We start from the raw sequence: 19,701 nt of genomic DNA, 5'->3' as shown, positions 1-19,701 counted from the left end.
CATATATTTGCTCGTGTGTGCTCATAAGTAGCATGCATGTTCCACTACATGTATATTGCATTATTTTAATACAGTTGTTATAATTCAATTATACCTTGAACATGTAATATGGAGAGAGCTTTTATAGGCTGTGCCTGTTGCTCAATCCTTTTCATATCTTAATGAATAAAATATGTTTAAAATCAAAAACACTGTGAACATGGTGAAACAAATTGATCTAATTGTCTGTCTTAATAAGTGATATTTTATACTAGGGGCGTAACAAAGTGATCATGTCTTCAATATTAAATATCATGTTACTTCCTTTGGTTTATAAAAAAAAATAAATGCCAACAATAACAACTTGTTAGCTTTTATGTGTTTTCTGCATTTATTCAACAGCGGTACGGTATATTTGGAAACATGGTCGATCAACATTACATACCTAATTTGTTATCGTCCTGAATATGCATGCTACTTGACGTTATGTATTGAAAATGGGTCCAATTAAATATGTCATACATTTGCACAAGTGAAAAAAGTAAATCTAATTAAAATCAAATCCTTGAATTGCTCCCGTTCTGGTATGATGCGCGACGGGAGCAGTTCAGAGATTTGATTTTAATTAGATTGAAAAAATGGAAATCTGTAAAAAAAAATGTTTTTTTTTAAAATAGACAAGAGCATTGTTTTTAATAACCTTTAGTTTGTAAATCTTTGGTGAGGCTTGAATTAGTAAATGTGTCTTTTTAGTTTTATATTAGAATTCTTTGATATTTCCCTAAGTTGAATTGGTTCTGACATGAATCATTAAATTTACGTTTTAGGCATAATATAACATATATATATCGAAATTCTGGTGTTAGCATGCCAAAAGTGCCATGTTCCTGGCTTCTATAAACGTGATAAATTTAAAATGTTTAAGTGACAATTATTTTTTGTAAGTTCCAAATTTAAAATTCAAAACAAATACAAAAGATCGGAGATAAAAAAAAATTGATTTTAAAAAACTATATTTATGATTTAAATTACCTGAAACTATAAAAAGCTATTATTAGTGCATGCGCATTAAATTGAAAAGTTCACATTCAGGAAGTAGTGATAACCTATTTATATAGTGACCGTTCTGTAACAAGCGAATTGAAGTGTAATACAAGCCTATGGTAAGCTCTTCTTGTATTGTATTGTTTTAATAGAACGTAAAGCTGAAAGTATACTATATATATATACAATGTATATTTAATAAAACATGTCTAAATTTAAATTTAGATAAGAAATAATGTACTCCATTTATCATGTGATCGTCTGTTCTTTTCCAACCCTAGGGTTCACTATGATCAAAAAGGCTTCTCCCATCCGGCAGTTCTACCAACATTTTGACCAATACAAAGATAGTCATCCGTTTGACTACGCAGGATGTATAAATTCACATTCACTTAATTGCTTTTATAATAATGACGTTTAACGGCAGAAACTTCTTGAAACATGTGTAACTTTCTACAAATCAGCAGTAATCTGTATATCAATGGTCAGTTGCAAAAACAAAATACATGTCCTTACCCAACGACTCATAAGTGGCTGTCTGAATTATCGCCATTTTAAAGACGTACATAATGTCTATTCGTTCTTACTCGGAATAGTATTGCCATCGGATTCAGAGTAAACAGAAAGAAATTTCTTTGATATGATTATTAATCGTTGATCCAAACATCTTTGGAGAAGAATTTGGATGGATACATTTTATATTTTTGATTCACGACGGAAGGAATAGTGCTTACACACGTACAAGAAAAAGAGTGGGTACTCACACATATACATGAAAAAGAGTGGGTACTCACACATATACATGCATGAGAATGGACGCTTGCACAAATACACGAATGAGAGTTAGTAAACACATATACATGAAAAAGAGTGGGTACTCACACATATACATGAATGAGATTTAGTTCTCACACATATACATGACAAAGAATGAGTACTCACACAAATACGTGCATGAGAATGGACGCTTGCACATATACATGAATGAGAGTTAGTGCACACATACATATGAATGATGTGGTGCTCACACATCGAATGAATGAGAATAGGTGCTCTCACATATACATGAATAAGAATTTGTGAGCAAACCAATCATGACTAAACGTTAGTGATCACACATCTAATGAATTGGAATTGGTGCGCACACATATGCTTAAATGATAATTGGTGCTCACACATTTATAATTAATGAGAATTGGTGCTCACACATATACATGAATGAGAGTTTGTGCTCACACATATACATGAATGAGAGTTTTCGCTCACACAAATGCATGAATGAGAATTGGTGCTCACACATATACTAAGAATTGCATTTTTATCTTGAAAAGGTACCATTTAATTGTTTCTCTGATGACTATTTCAAATTCAAATTTCAGGGTTGAAAGAAAAAAATCTTCACCACGAACAGAAAACATGTCGTCAGAACCGTCAGAACCGCAATCTAAACCAAGAGAGACATTCATGATGAAGATCAGTGATTTAGAAATATTTCTCAAATTTCATGCTGATACACATAACACAGTTTTGAATTTCCAGAATATTACTCCAGAAAACTTCGACTTAAAGAAACAAGCGCAATGTGAAAAAATATTCTCAAACAAATTTCGGAATGCTCTACAAAAAGTTGCCGAAGAAAGTAAAATGAAAGATGAGCTTCATTCGTTTGTTACGAAAATCCGAAAGAAAATAAGAACACGTGACATGCATACTGTCAGTACAAAAAAATGGCGCCCATGGCTAAGGATACAAGAAGACGAAGCGACCGCCGAAAAAAAGATTAAAGATGACAATGCTTGCACAGACGACACCAGTGTTTTATTGCTGTACTCACGAACCTCTACATCAGATATTAATGATAAAAGTCGTCTTGAAGAAATGAACCTGTCTAAGGAAGAAATACCTAGATCTTCAGATACAGGTTTAAGCGACGACTCGCGTGTTTGGCTAACTGTTCCATTGAACGCTGTTCGCCAAAACAGATTAGACGTCTTAGATTTGTGCATTAATACAGGAATAGATATAGGAATATTTCGCGACATTCGTGGTTTATCACTTTTACACGAAGCCTTATTAAGTGCCACAGACAATGAGATGATAGAAAAGCTATTAACGCATATCAATAAGAGTTCTTTATCTGACAGCAATTTTCCTCCAATGAAAGTGCTTTTGTCCAATGAAAAGTTATCTTGTAAGCAAAAAATAGAACTAATGAGAAAACTCATTTCGTATGGTGTGCCACTGCTTTATGACAATTCTACTGAGGGAGGTGCCGTTCAAAATATCATCTCAGCGATGAGTAGTGTTCGTGACGAGTCAATGATTGAAGACTGGAAATTATTGTTAGATGAAATTTTGTCACTCGGAGTTAGCATAAATAGTACAGACTGGTTTAAACACACGGCTCTGTTGGTTGCCATCAACAGCATTCCACCTCATGGGTTTGAAGACATGCATGATGAAGACAATTCAGTTCAAAATTTGAAAGTTATACGAAAGCACAAAATGAAAATAGTCGAATATTTGCTAGAAAATGGAGCTAATCCTGATATAACCGATGCATCCGGTAGAACATGCCTACACAATGCGGCTCTGTCTCAGAACGTGGATGTGGTCGACTTGATAATCAAACATGGCGCATGCGTTAATTCCTTAAATCATTTAGGAATGACTCCTATTTACTGTATGTGTACTCAGGGTGATTGGACTGAGGAGGAGGATGACGTCAATGACATACTGTTCCCTATTCTACGCTTACTGATAAAATCTGGTTGTGACGTCAACACACAAGGAAAAGATCTTTCAAGCGTCCTTCATTTTTCAGCAGCAAAACTGAATTATGTCATTTGCAACTTTTTATTAGAATCGGGAGCCGATGTAGCAGTTTGTGATCACTTAAGGCGTACGCCATTACATCTTTCAGTTCGAAATAATGACACGTCTGTAATAGATTTACTACTTCAATATGGCGCCAATTTAAATGCAAGAGACATCCATACTGATTCCCCGTTACACCACGCATGTTTGTTTGAAAACACAACAGCTGTTCAAGTCCTTCTAGACAAGGGTGCTGATGTATCAATAGTAGGGGATTTAGGGATCCAGCCTATTCATATTGCCGCAGAAAATGGTAACTTTTCCATGATTAAATTATTTATCGAGAGTAATGCAGATTTCAATGTCAAAGATAATGTTGGCGCTACTCCACTACATTATGCAGCGGCAGACGGAAATCCCGATTCTATTCCATGTCTGCTCGATAATGGAGCCGATAAAATGATCGCCGACAACATGGGGAGAAAGCCTCTTGATCTTGCAAAAAAAATGGGACAGTTCAAAGCATCATCCTTACTAGCTGAAAACGAGTCTGATGTTAAATTTGGCTATTTTCCAGAAGGATTATTTCCGAACAGACCTCTTGTTAAAATGTCGAATGTAGATGAATATTTCAATAACCTTGTAAGTAAACTACAAGCTATGCGAAATAGTGAACGAGACATAGGAGAAACTATTCTAAATACTCCAGGACTCGGCAAAGTCGATTTTGCTAAGGGAGAGAATGCAGACATTTTTAAGCTCATTCAACAATTTATAGACAAGGTACTAGTAAGAGTCGGTGAATTAGATCCATTATTTAAAGGTTGCTTGCTAAATGCGGGAAGTACATTAGAAGGCGTTAAGATAGGATATCCGGATGAATTCGATTTTCTAGTCCATCTTGAACATTTCAGTTCTATTGTAGAGAGAATTGAAACATCTGACATTCCTGGATTTTCAAAAATATTCGTGAAGTCACCACTGCCAAAAGAGTATGATACGTTTTGTGAGCGTTCGAGTAATTATTTAAACGCGGGTTGTATCCTGAGGCGCTTCAATCAGCTTCTAAGAATGGCTAAGTATGATGTTCTTCAAGAACATGTTGAACATATATATACTGGATATATGATTCTACGGGATAGTGAAACCGTCATGAGTACCCTTCCCATTCCACTCGGTAATCTTGTTGCTTTGTCCGTAACATGGAGAGGTAGAGAGTTTAAGTTTTTGGACATATCCATTGATGTCAATCCTGTAGTGTTCACAACAAATTGGCCACGTGATGTAGTTAATGGCTGTTCCTTGATGCAAAATCTCACAGACAAAGGAATGTACTTGATTCCTAAAATGTGTGAAGCAGTTTCTAGTTGGCCAGGAGAACTGAGTTCCGAAAGCACTGATTTATGGCGGTTTTCGTTTGCGCATATAGAGTCTGAAATTATTCAGTCACTTCCGCCGGAAGGTAGGGATTGTTATATGTTGTGTAAGACCTTCCGAATGGAACCTCTTTGCTGTAGTGTCGAACTTGAAAGAAAGGGTATAAATGACCCGGAGTCTGCATTCTTCTCCCGTTTTAACCAAAATGTTTCTTCATCCGACGACAACCCGAATGTCGATGATGAAGACGAAGATGATGAAGATGACGATGATGACGACGACGACGATGATGATGATGATGATGATGATGATGATGATGATGATGATCAAATGAAGCAAAATTTTGAAACCGCAATGAAAAATAATGAGCTGGATCTAAATGAAATGATGGACTATGAAGAAGAATTTGGGAAAGATGACATGACAGCAGAAAAGTTAGTTCCTTCATACTATATCAAGACCATTTTTCTGAAAGAGGTTGAACTCATTTATAAGGAAAATAAGAAACTTTCGAAAAAAGATCTAAAAACAATGCCAAGGAAAGTGTATGACAAAATGCTAACTGCCATAGAAACTGAGTATCTATCAACATTGTTTGTTCCAAAGCAGAATATTTACCACTCAGCAAAACATCATGAAAACGAAGATGGCGCAGTGGAATTGAGACATAAGTTCTGTGAAAACATAGTGAAACTCTTAGACAACCTTGATTTTAAGGCCTATTAAATATTGAACTTATATTATGGCAAACTTACATAGAAAAAATTGAAGGAGATAACTTCAATAACCTTTTGGTAAAATTGTGTTTTAATTTTTTTGTGGCAGATTTTGATGAAAATCGTGAATTGCATTTTATTTGGTATTACAACAAAACAAATGTTTATATACATTGTAACTAGATTGCTGTTAATAATTTGTTGTCGAGGTAATATACTACATACATGACAGAAAGAGATATTCACCGAAAAGCAACAGAAATCTAATTTAGTCAAAGTTGAATATATAGATGATTATGCTATGGTTTTTATGTCCTTTGTGGTACATGTATAAGAACTTCGGTTCGTATGCATTCTTGACTTTCAATTTTTGGCTTTAACCCTTTATGATGATGGCTAATCATTGTATCTATAGCCTCGTTAGTGGAGAACAAAACAGGTTAAATACAATTTCAAATGAAGAGCATTAAGTTTATAAGAATCGTTGGTTTTATAGCTAACAAATCTATTCTTAGGGTAGAAAATCGGTAGTGTTTCGAAAAATTCGAAGTGTTTGGTATAAAAAATACACTAAGAATATCTTTGAGTTTAAGATCAACCATGGGTAATTGAGATCGATCAATTTTAGACATCGCATTTGAAAATGGTCTTCATGTCTTCAGAATGAACTTACAATTGTACTATCAAGTTAGGTGTCGTATGATTGACAAATACGAAAGAACGGTGAGAATACTGGCAAGTAATTGTACGGGCAAATTCAATGAGCAAAACAGTACCGTAAAGACTAGTAGGCTAATTTATACCGCAGTATACGGAAACCTAATGAACTAATTTATACCGCAGTATACGGAAACAGTTATTGCAGACACCATCATAACCTGGATTCGACTACTTGCCTTGGGCATGGATTTAGAATAAAATTGTGTTAAACATGTTTATGAGGTATCTGTTTCCCCAAATATATTTGAATAGCAGTGTTGTACTTAACATACGAACAAACAGAGACAGCGAGGAATGGCTTAACTATATAAAATCGATACTTAGCATAAAATGAATTCCAAAAAGACGCTAAAGAGAGACAAAAGATACCGAATGAACACTAACAACGCCATGGCTAAACAAGAAAGGGCCTTTATCAGAGGGGTGAAAGATGCCAGAGGTACATTCAAACTAATAAAACGAAAATAAACTGAGAAAGCTATGGCTAAAAAGGAAAAAAAACAAACAATAGTACACAAAGTGAAACATAGAAAAATAAAGACTAAGCAACACTGGGTACACTCTTATGTACTCCGGAAAGGTACTCAAATCCTGCTCCACGTGCGGAACCCGTCATGTTGCTTATATTAGTACAAACCAAGTAAAGTATATATCTAAACGTATTAGCAGTTTCTTGAATATGCCTTTTTGTGTTTCTTTGCTACATATGACACTTCTCTGTACCCATGCATCCCGTCATTGTTTTATTTTGTTGTTGTAGATATTTGTATTCCTGTTTTTCATTTTTGCTTATGTGATTTAATTTTGTTTTTGTTTTGTTCACACATCCTAGTCAATAGTGGAATTTGATGCGACTAGTATATAGTTGAGAGGTTCAGCTAGCTACAAAACCAGGTTTAACCCACCATTTTCTACATAAGAAAATGCCTGTGTCAAGTTAGGAATATGACACTTGTAACCAATTCGTGTAATGTGTTTGTGCTTTTGATTTTGCCATTTAATTAGGAACTTTCCGTTTTGAAGTTTCGGTATTTTTGTGATTTTACTTTTTAACTATCTCAAAGCCTCATTGGAACTAATTATTTTCGAAGAATAAAATATCAACCAGTATACCTCCGATGGATAAAGTATAAAGACGCCATAAGCAGTGTGCAAAACATATGAGTATCGATAGGATGTGCACGCATGTCCAAAAGTGAAAATATGTATTGAAAGCAACATATAAGTACCAGAAAAATACCAATATGTATTGCATGTTTTATGGGGTTTTCTTGGAAATTCGTCAGATAAACCATACCAATAAAGTATAATTCAATTCTGAATTAACGAATAATTCCATTTTGCCATTTATATATATATTGTTATTGAAATGACATAATCGTGTTGAAATACCAACAAGAAAAAGAGTATACACGCTGAAATGTCTCGCCTTATTTACTGATAATTTATGACCGAAGTTATAAAGATTGATTTTTTTCTACAAGTATTACACGTACGTTACACTCACTTTATCAATTCAATTCAAATAAGACAGAAATGAAGCCTACCAAACAGACAGTTATAATGTACAATCATTTCATGGACCAAATTTAAGTTACCCATTGATATTACAGTATCTATGGAAAAAAGAGAGTTCATCATGAACGCTTTTAAAACAGTTATTGTTTGGTTGATTGCGTGGTGTTTAACGTCACTTTCATCACTAGTATGCTATTTTGTCGCGGTCGGCTTTTATTGGAGAAGGCCGGTGTGCCATGGAGAGAACCACCGACCTTCGTTAGAAAATCTAACAATCCTAGTCAATTAACATTAGAGACAATTGCACTTACCACGTGCAGGATTCAAACTTACAATAGTTGATTAATCGGACCACTAGGCCTCTTTCACAATAATTAATTTCTCATAGTAGATGACATATGGTAACATGACCTTACCGAGAAATAAAATTGAGAATGGAAATGGGGAATGTGTCAAAGAGACAACAACCCGACCATAGAGAAGACAACAGCAGAAAGTCACCAACAGGTCTTCAATGCAGCGAGAAATTCCCGTACCCGGAGGCGGTCTTCAGCTGACCCCTAAACAAATATATATACTAGTTCAGTGATAATGAACGCCATACTAAACTCCAAATTGTACACAAGAAACTAAAATTAAAAATAATACAAGACTAACAAAGACCAGAGGCTCCTGACTTGGGACAGGCGCAAAAATGCGGCGGGGTTAAACATGTTTATGAGATCTCAATCCTCTCCCTATACCTCTAGCCAATGCAGAAAAGTAAACGCATAAAAAACCTTTATTCCTGATACATGAAATTAGAACAACGTCAGTTTAATCCCGTTTTGAAGACATGAAAACCTTGCAAGGATTCTATCCACCAATTATTATAACTTGCAATTTGTTTAGATAAATAAAGGCAACAGTAGTATACCCATGTTTAATAGTCATAATTCGATTGAGCGAAAACATAACACGTAATTTCGATTTTGTTGTATGTTTCAATAATATACTTTCCACAGGAAAGATGCCTTACCACATGTACAATGCATAATGAACACATATTTGTTGAGATAAAACCAGGCATTGTCTACAACAAAAGGAGACGGATCTTAGTCTGTAGGGAAAGTTATGTAAGCAAATTTAGTTTGTCTTTATTGTTTAAGCATAAATCATGCCTTAAATGTTTTATCGTTTAAATTGTTTTACATCTCGTCATGTCATGGTCTCCTACAGTTGACTATATAGTATGATTTTTTTCTGTTGTTTATTTTTTTGACGTTAGGTGACCTATAGTTGCTTAAATCCACACCATCTAGACTCTTATTCGCAATCATTCCATGGACATCTGATGTTTTAAATGAAGGGAAACAACTTTTACTTTAAATGGTATAATATATGAAGCAAGGCAATATCTTGTAATTATGGTTTCAGAAGCCTCAAATTTGATTTATTAATAATTTACAAATATATTGGAGGCTTTTACTGTGACCTGTGTAAATCTATATAAAATATATGGTGTCCCTTCTAAGAGAAGAAAGGATGTTAGAGGGATATAAAGAAAACACAAATCCCATGAAATGATTGAAATATATTATGTATCATATATACGATCCGTACATTTATTGTCATTAGACAATTGCTGAATGACATCGACGGGTACCATATATGTGCAGGAGGTCTGCTTACCTTTTCGTAACACCTGAAATCACCGCCAGTTATTGGTAGAATTCTTGCTAAGGATGAAGTTTTCTATGTTGAGTTTTATGTATACTATATATAAGTTTGAATGAGCCTCTGGTATCTTTCGCACCTCTTCTACAGGCAAACAAAAGATTTCAAACCTTATAAACGAATACATTAGCAAAACTGGATGAATTTTAATTCTAGTTTGTGCCCTTCCAAAGAATTTAAAGGAATCATATGGTATTAAGTTGTAAACATATCCGAGATTATCCAACATACAGGACAAATAAAAAACTATTTAAAAAGAGGAAATAACTAATATATATTATTCTCTTCTTATATTATAGCATTTTAAATAACTCTTTTATATAAGTGCTATAAATAACACTGAAACCTATGGCTCTTTAAAGTAAAGAGCAAGGACAAAATAAAACAGATTCTAAAGTAGAGCAACATTTTAAAAATATCTTAATATACTTTTACCTTTTAAATTCCTACTGATTAAATACTTTCAATAGTTCTACAAATTATAAGTCATTTTCTTCAAAACACTATGCTTTAGATATAATTTACTTGAAGTAGACTTTACTTAATATGAAATAAACTTTGTGCAACTTGAAGTACATAATGTGTATAACTTAAAGTAGAATATGTGTAACTTAAAGAAGACTCTGTATAACTTGAAGTAGACTATTTGTAACTTGAAGTAGAGTATGCGTAACTTGCAGTAGACTATGTACAACTTAAAGTATGCTATGTGTAACTCAGAGAAAACTGTGCAACTCATAGACTGAGTGAATTACCAAACATGACTCTACAAAGAACAATAGGTACATCATGGAGTCTTATGATAGGTATGTATATGATCTATTTTCATGGGGCAAGACTCTCCATTCAGGGCCGTAACTAGCCCCTTTTAATATTGAGGCAAAATATATTCGCCGAGCGTAGCGAGGCGAAAAAAATTTTGGCGAGGGGTCTTAGGGCCGCTTAAGGCCCCAGAAGCTCTGAAAAAAATAACGCAAAATCGTGCATTCTGAGAGTTTCCCAGACTCTTTCTTACATAGAAACACAAATCATTTTTAGCTTTTTTTTCGACAATATTCTGGTCTAAAAGCAAAAACATAGTTCATTGTTATTTAAGACTTCAAAATTTTAGGGAAATTCAAAACATTAAAAGACCGATATGTAGGATAAAGCAAAAATCGTAATTCTCATAATCATTAATACCGGATCTGTCTGTCTAGCTGTTCTTGTCTTGTATTGTGCTGACTTGAGATTTTTTATGACTAGATTTAAATATAGTGACAGTCATTAGTGCAGTAATATACGTTAAATACTAGTACTGCTCAAGTCGACACTAGGGACCATATTACCTTTGTTTTACGGTATTTATGATTCTTTCATTATTGAAGACCCTCCAGCAACTATCAAGATGAAGAACAGGAATAAAAACTTTTACCATTGATCATTTGTATTTTTAGCTCACCTGGCCCGAAGGGCCAAGTGAGCTTTTCTCATCACTTGGCGTCCGGCGTCCGGCGTCCGTCGTCCGTCGTCGTTAACTTTTACAAAAATCTTCTCCTCTGAAACTACTGGGCCAAATTTAACCAAACTTGGTCACAATCATCATTGGAGTATCTAGTTTAAAAAATGTGTTCGGTTACCCGGCCAACCAACCAAGATGGCCGCCATGGCTAAAAATAGAACATAGGGGTCAAATGCAGTTTTTGGCTTATAACTCTGAAACCGAAGCATTTAGAGCAAATATGACATGGGGTTAAATTCTTTATCAAGTCAAAATCTATCTGCCTTGAAATTTTCAGACGAATCGGACAACCGGTTGTTGGGTTGCTGCCCCTGAATTGGCAATTTTAAGGAAATTTTGCCGTTATATGGTTATTATCTTGAATATTATTATAGATAGAGATAAACTGTAAACAGCAATAATGTTCAGCAAAGTAAGATTTACAAATAAGTTAACATGACCGAAATGGTCAGTTGACCCCTTTAGGAGTTATTGCCCTTTATAGTCAATTTTTAACCATTTTTCGTAAATCTTAGTAATCTTTTACAAAAATCTTCTCCCCTGAAACTACTGGGCCAAATTAATCCAACCTTGGCCACAATCATCATTGGGGTATTTAGTTTTAAAAATGTGTCCGTTGACCCGGCCATCCAACCAAGATGGCTGCCATGGCTAAAAATAGAACATAGGGGTAACATGCAGTTTTTGGCTTATAACTCAAACACCAAAGCATTAAGAGCAAATCTGACATGAGTAAAATTGTTTATCAGGTCAGGATCTATCTGCCCTGAAACTTTCAGATGAATCGGACAACCCGTTGTTAGGTTGCTGCCCCTAAATTGGTAATTTTAAGGAAATTTTACTGTTTTTGGTTATTATCTTGAATATTATTGTAGATAGAGATAAACTGTAAACAGCAATAATGTTCAGCAAAGTTAGATTTACAAATAAGTCAACATGACCAAAATGGTCAGTTGACCCCTTTAGGCGTTATTGCCCTTTATAGTCAATTTTTAACCATTTTTCGTAAATCTTAGTAATCTTTTACAAAAATCTAATCCTCTGAAACTACTAGACCAAATTAATCCAAACTTGGCCACAATCATCTTTGGGGTATCTAGTTTAAAAAATGTGTCCGTTGACCCGGCCATCCAACCAAGATGGCTGCCATGGCTAAAAATAGAACATAGGGGTAAAATGCAGTTTTTGGCTTATAACTCAAAAACCAAAGCATTTAGAGCAAATCTGTCATTGGTAAAATTGTTTATCAGGTCAAGATCTATCTGCCCTGAAATTTTCAGATGAATCGGACAACCCGTTGTTAGGTTGCTGCCCCTAAATTGGTAATTTTAAGGGAATTTTACTGTTTTGGGTTATTATCTTGAATATTATTATAGATAGACATAAACTTTAAACAGCAATAATGTACAGCAAAGTAAGATTTACAAATAAGTCAACATGACTGAAATGGTCAATTGACCCCCTAAGGAGTTATTGTCCTTTATAGTCAATTTTTAACAATTTTTATAAAATTTGTAAATTTTTACTAACATTTTCCACTGAAACTACTGGGCAAAGTTCATTATAGATAGAGATAACTGTAAGCAGCAAGAATGTTCAGTAAAGTAAGACGTACAAACACATCACCATCACCAAATCACAATTTTGTCATGAATCCATCTGCTTCCTTTGTTTAATATTCACATAGACCAAGGTGAGCGACACAGGCTCTTTAGAGCCTCTAGTTTTTTCTATACATTGACATGTGTGCAATTAGCTCCCGTGCACGTGTACTTCATATTCCTTTATTTTCTGTTAAAGCGTCTGAACACGACTTAATCATTGTTAATGCAAATTTAACCCTTGAATGTAAAAGGTCATATGGCAATACATTGATGTTTTTTCAACAAATGATTTGATACCGGGAAATTGGTGGTCTTACTTTAATTTAAACCATGTCAGTTCTGAGCATGTCAGCTATCTAGTTTTATCCACTGGCGCTTGGGTATATGATGCAGTTATTTTTTTTATTTTTTTTGTTGATTAAGATATTCAATTTTCTATATTTATAATACATATCTATCACTTCTGTGCATATCTCACCTACAGAAAATACCTAATTTTGCAATCCATACTAAGAAAAATTGGGTATGGTTTTATATAGAAGGAAGGCAGTTTCGTATTCTTTGATATCAAGTTCAATTCTCTATGCAGAAACGACCACTTTTTTCTGTGTCCAGTAGCATCGTATATTCTTAAAATATTTTCTCGTATAATGCCTAGACATCGGTGGACATGCAACATTACACAGTGTGACACGTTTACAAACGAAAATCAACACTCAGACTAATCATTAAGTAGGACAATAAATGAACAAAAGACAAAGCCAGGACACAGAAGTACAAACAATAGACCATCAACTCTGAAAACCAACAGTAAAATAGAAACATGGATTACGAAAAATATGCAGGGGCGACATCAGAGAGTGAAGAGAACTTGCTTCTTGCAAGACACTTTCAGTGAAAACAATTTGATATGAGGACAATCATATGAAGACAATCTTTTTTTTAATTTTTTTAAAATTTAAAACATGAGGCATTTGCCTCAATGTAGTTACGGCCCTGGCATTGACTCCCTTTGTAGACTAACAACTGGGCTAACTAAATCAGAAGTGTCACTTTGACTCACTAGGTGGTCAAATGTAAAAGGAATCCTTGTACATTGCTCCTAAAATGATACTGTATGTTGAAGTTTTCAGTAAGGCAAGCTATCACTGAGGGGGGCAAGGGGTTTAACTGTTATGCTGTTATGGGGCATTTTAATTCTTTGTTATCTGTTATTCTGAAAATATATTTACTGTTAGCTGTTATTGTCTTATTCTTTGTTAGCTGTTATAGGACTATTATCTATTTTGTTATCTGTTATTGTGAGAATCTATTTGCTGTTAACTGTTATTGAAAATTGGAATATTAGCATTTTGACAGCCAATCTTCCGTCGAAATTGAAGATAATTGAAAATTGTGATTTGAATGGATAATAGTCTCATTGGCACGCTTACCGCATCTTCTTACAATGTATATCTATTGGGGTCTTTCTACCGGTTATATCGGGTGGCCCTGTATTTGCAGAAAAATTTCAGTATTATACATCACATAAACATATAAAATCAATTAGACCCAGGACCATTCCAGTATATATTATTATTATCCTTTGTAATAAATTACATTGTCTGTGAACATGTAGCAGTTTGTACAAATTATAATTCACTTATTACTTGTACAATAACTTATAGTATGGATTTTGTTATAAAAAAGGCATTGGTACACCCTATAGACTGTTTTATTCAATGACCACATAATAATCTTTATGTTGTACTATTACACCACTGTCCCTGATTAGGGGAGGATTGGACACCAACTAGCATGCTAAAGTTGACGCAGTCACATTCTGTATGTGCCTATTTCCAAGTCAGGAGCCTGGATTCAGTGGTTGTAGTTTGTTACTGTTGTTACTAAGTTTCTCGTTCACTATTTTGTGGATAAATTAGGCAGTTAGCTTTCTCCTTTGAATTGTTTTATATTACTAAGTGGTGTGGGTTTGAATTATGGCTTTTGGAATTACACAACATCTTTTTCTTTTAGCATTTATATTATAAGTGTTACTCCCTCTCTTTTCATTTACATGAAAGAGAACCCTGATCACCATATTTTTAAAAGCTTTTTAGCTGCTTCACATGGCGAAAGTGAAGCTCAGAAACCATTGATGCAAATACAGATGTGTCTTCAGTTTAATTTTTCGACAAATACCCTTTTTAAAATCCTACAGCTTCTCCAATGCTGTACCCAAATTTTCCATATTCTATAATTTCACATAAGATACATGATTGGTGTTTCACTTGGTGTCATCCAAATTTTCACTAGGTCCAATTTCTATTATACTATCAGAATTCTCACTTGAGTCAATTTCTATTATCAGAATAACCACAACTGGCATACGTGTTTCAGTTACAAGTCCTGTTTCCAATGATCTGGGTATTTTTGTATTTTATAAGTAAGTTTTATCATGAGGTCATTAAATTAAAAAAATATATTGTGCATCAATGTATTTTTTATTACTTGTAAAGTATATATTGCTTTTCAGAATTTTTTTTATCTAAAAATCAAATTGATAATAAAGTGTCACTGGCTGCAATACTTTCAAAAATTAAATAAAAAAACCTAAATCATTAAAAATTGATCCCTCAAATGCCCTAGATTAAAAATATCCCTATATCAAAAACAGAAACTAGTAATTTCGTTCAGAAAAATTCAACATCCATACTATAACTTATTGTACAAGTTACGGAAAAAAATAGACCAAGGCAGAACTGCCTCAACGGCCGAAACGTCTTGTTTATACAAATTTTCTAGGTCCATACCACAAGTTATATACTAAGATCTACGAGTCATCTACTGGATTGGTCCTGGACAGATTCATTTTCATATTTCATTACTGTTATCTGTTATTATCCCTTTTCAATTCCTTGTTATCTGTTTTTCACCAAACCAATTCACTGTTTTGCTGTTATGGGGCCCCCCTTGCCCCCCCTCATCACTACGTTTGCAGTGGTAATTTTTCCCCACATATACTACACAGAAATGTATAAAAGAGGGACGAACGATATCAGAGAGGTAGTCAAACTCATAGATCGAAAATAAATTGACAACGCCATGGCTTAAAATGAAAAGACAAACAGACAAATAATAGTACAGAAAACACAACATAGTAAACTAAAGACTAAGCAACACGAACCCCACCAAAAACTGTGGGTGATCTCAGGTGCTCCGGAAGGGTAAGCAGATCCTGCTCCACATGTGGCATCCATGTATACCTTATATTTCAAGAATTAATACTGTTTCAATACTGGGTACATGGTATTGAGACAGAAATTCTGATATCCAATTAAGAAAAAAAGACTTTTTTTATTGCCTTTTCCCTCAGGTTGAGTATTTAGATGACTAAATAACAATATTACTTGTTTGACTGATCCAAAGACAACACTACTTTTTACAATGTATCGACATTACATGTATAAAATATTTTTTGTCTTAGACATTCAGTGCTCCTTTAAGAGCAGGGAAACGGCAAACACCAATTTTCTTATTTTTGATTTGAACTGGTCTGAGATAGCACCCATCACTTCGTGCACTTGAGTGTGAGAAAACGTTATCCACTGAAGCAGTTAACATTTATTTAAAATAAAGTTGACTAAAATAGTCTTTTAAATCAACTCAATTATTTTCAAAGGTTTAATTCTTGTATACATGTATTTTCTGCACATATCTAAAATATATAAATAAAAACACATTTTAATTTACAAATTGAAAGCACCTTACAATAAATATCACAAATATCATCCATTTATACAATACTGAGGGCCACAATTTGTAATGTGGCCAGTTATGGTCATGATGTAACTCTTAGCAATCTTTTACTCAAATGTACAACATCTGGACAACACAAAATCTTAAATATTTATAAAAATCAACAAACAATATCATAAGGCATAGTTTTTAACACATGTTTTTGTGTAATTTACATTGTGGAGAAAAAAAGAGGAATAAAAATCATGATTTTTTTTCTTTAAATGCAAATCAGAATGAGTTCTTATATATATTATAATAAGATACATGTTATGACAAACTACATGATATTGATCTTCTCTAAATCTTACCCACTTTATCCTTTTCCTTAACATGTGATTTCTTTGATCTCAGTTCCTCATTGGTCAAAATTTGATTATGACATCAGGTTTTCTTGCCTTTCTCTGAAAATCCTATTGTGCTGTCATGAAAAAAAGGTGACCATACCTGATTAAGTCACATATTAAGAGTGTTGGCAGATCATTCCAATCAAAGGATCAAGTTTGTCTGCATGATGTCTAACTATTATTAGAGAAACTGATTACACCACCATATATCATGCAATACGATATTTATACGAGCCTTACGCTTAAAATTAGAAATTTAACTATCTCGACTGGATAAATATTGTATCACACTTGATGCAGTGATCTTTATTTTATACATCTCTGTATACATAACTTTGCTTTAGACTCTTTATTACATTCAATCAAAGAAAAACATTGAATTGCAATACAAGAAAAAAAATAGGTTTATCGAAAATATCAAAACAAACCTGACAAGTCTTTTATAAAAATTAAAAATCTATTTTGATGAGTTAAAATTTTTCAGAAACAATAAATTATGAGTAAAAAATGTTTATAAGCTATAATATTCATATTTTCCTCATATACATTGATATAATCTTTTCTACTATTCCCATCCCTAGATTTTCCATGCAGTTCAACTTTTTCCATGATAAAATGATGGAAAATGATGGAAATTTCGTTTTTTTCCATGAATTTCCATGGAATTTCATGGAAAAATAATTCATCTCAGATGGAAAACTTATATGTGTTACTTATTCCATCATTTTCCATGATAAGATGGAAAACTTTCCATGGAATTCCATGGAAAAAATACTTTTTGGATGGAAAATGGGATGGAAAGTAGACTAATAAAACTTTGTAGATGGAAAAGAGGATGGAAAGTGGACTTAAAATATTTTTGAGATGGAAAAGAGGATGGAATCTTGACTTAGAATATTTTTAACATGGAAAAATTATAGAATCTTAACTTAGAATATTTTTGAGATGGAAAGTCATGGAAAAAATGTACACACATTACATACATTAATTCTTTATCATCAATTAGACAGTGAAAGAAATGTAAAGTGCCATCTGGTTTTCAATTTTCTTTGTGTAGAAGACAGGAAACGATATGACCATACAGTGTGAGGCCAAATGTAGGGTAGAACATGGATTTATACATTTTTGTGCAATTATTATTACTAAAAACATAAAAATGGTAAATAAACAATAATTGGACAATCTTTTATTAAAATATATATAAAATATCCAAGATTTTGGTAAATAACAGTATTCAATTGTGGCTCTTTGAAAAGAAATCAGATAACTCCTCATACATCCCCCAACACATTGAAAATTTGAACTTGCAATGGATATGCAGGCAACAAATAAAGATGTCTTCTCTCCTGGACAAAATGCAAAATTTATATTGGACTTAGATTAAATAGTTCCAAATAGTTCTTGACATCGAATAGTGCAGATTTATTCTCTGATGACTTGCATTGACTGTTGGATTTAGGAGCATATTTTTTGGTAAGTACACTGAATTAGATTCTACCATTTTAAGTGTGTGCAAGCTCCTTTAGTTCAACATAACAACATCATGAAAACACCTATAGTAGATTTTTCACTTATAATTATAAATTTATAATGATTGGGTATTAAGACAAGACAAACTGTATATGGTGTTTTATAATAACTAATAATCCACTAATGAATTAATTTGGTTATAAAATTTAAGATCCTTTGAAATTGGCCATGGTTGCCAATGAAAAATAGATCCATAAAAGTAAAAAAAAAAGTGTATCTTTACAGCAAACTGCAGATCAACACTAAGTTCTAAATATATGGAAAATACCAATGAAGACATTTATATATAATAATTATGAAAAAAAATATTTAGGACAAGACTAAAGTTGTTAACCATTATTAATAATGTCATTAATTAAAGAATATCTCTTTATTTATAACAGTAAAATTATTTTCAGGTATCATGAGGAAGAAATGAAACACCAAACTAATGGTTAATGCTGTTCTACAAGATGGATCTACTGAAGCCTGGTGCTGACATAAGTGACATTTATAACCTTAATTTCTTGATATAAAGGCAGTGCAAACATATACCAGTATGGAAAGTTTTTTCTTGTTTGTTGTATTTATTATAATACATCAAATGAGTTTGAATTAAAGGTTAAAATGATGTTTGAGTCTATTGCTTATTACTGACCATTGTAAGACTCAAAAGACCTTACCAAACCGAAAAAAGCATGGCACCTAGTTTTTATTATCTTCATTATTACAGATATTGTTAAACAGGGTATATTGTCAAAAGGTTAATTTGAGCAATTCATTTTAAATGGAAATGATGGAAATATTTCCATGGAATTCCATGGAAAAAGAAATTCTATGTAATATATTTCCATGGAATTCCATGGAAAAACATCATGGAAAATATTTTCCATGGAATTCCATGGAAAATGTTTCAGATGGAAATATTATTAATTCCTTTTTTTCTCTTTTTATTTTCCATGGATTTCCATGGAAAACAGGTTCCAATACTCCATGGAATTCCATGGAAAAATATTCCATGAAATTCCATGAAGTTTTCCATGATAGATGATGGAAAATCTAGGGATGGGTTATCT

General features: G+C 33.3%; 1 protein-coding gene across 1 annotated transcript; it reads left to right on the top strand.

The window, feature by feature from the left end:
• Positions 1-1,072: 1,072 nt before the first annotated feature.
• On the top strand, positions 1,073-6,112 carry LOC143054544 (uncharacterized). Its single transcript, XM_076227567.1, has 2 exons — positions 1,073-1,142; positions 2,403-6,112. Exon 2 carries the CDS (start codon positions 2,440-2,442, stop codon positions 5,941-5,943), a length of 3,504 nt encoding a protein of 1,167 aa, XP_076083682.1. The 5' UTR covers positions 1,073-1,142; positions 2,403-2,439; the 3' UTR covers positions 5,944-6,112.
• The last annotated feature ends 13,589 nt before the right edge of the window (positions 6,113-19,701 follow it).

The sequence above is a fragment of the Mytilus galloprovincialis genome, chromosome 12 (genome assembly GCF_965363235.1).
Source record: "Mytilus galloprovincialis chromosome 12, xbMytGall1.hap1.1, whole genome shotgun sequence".
Taxonomy (NCBI): domain Eukaryota; kingdom Metazoa; phylum Mollusca; class Bivalvia; order Mytilida; family Mytilidae; genus Mytilus; species Mytilus galloprovincialis.
This window is presented reverse-complemented; position numbering and strand designations above follow the sequence as displayed.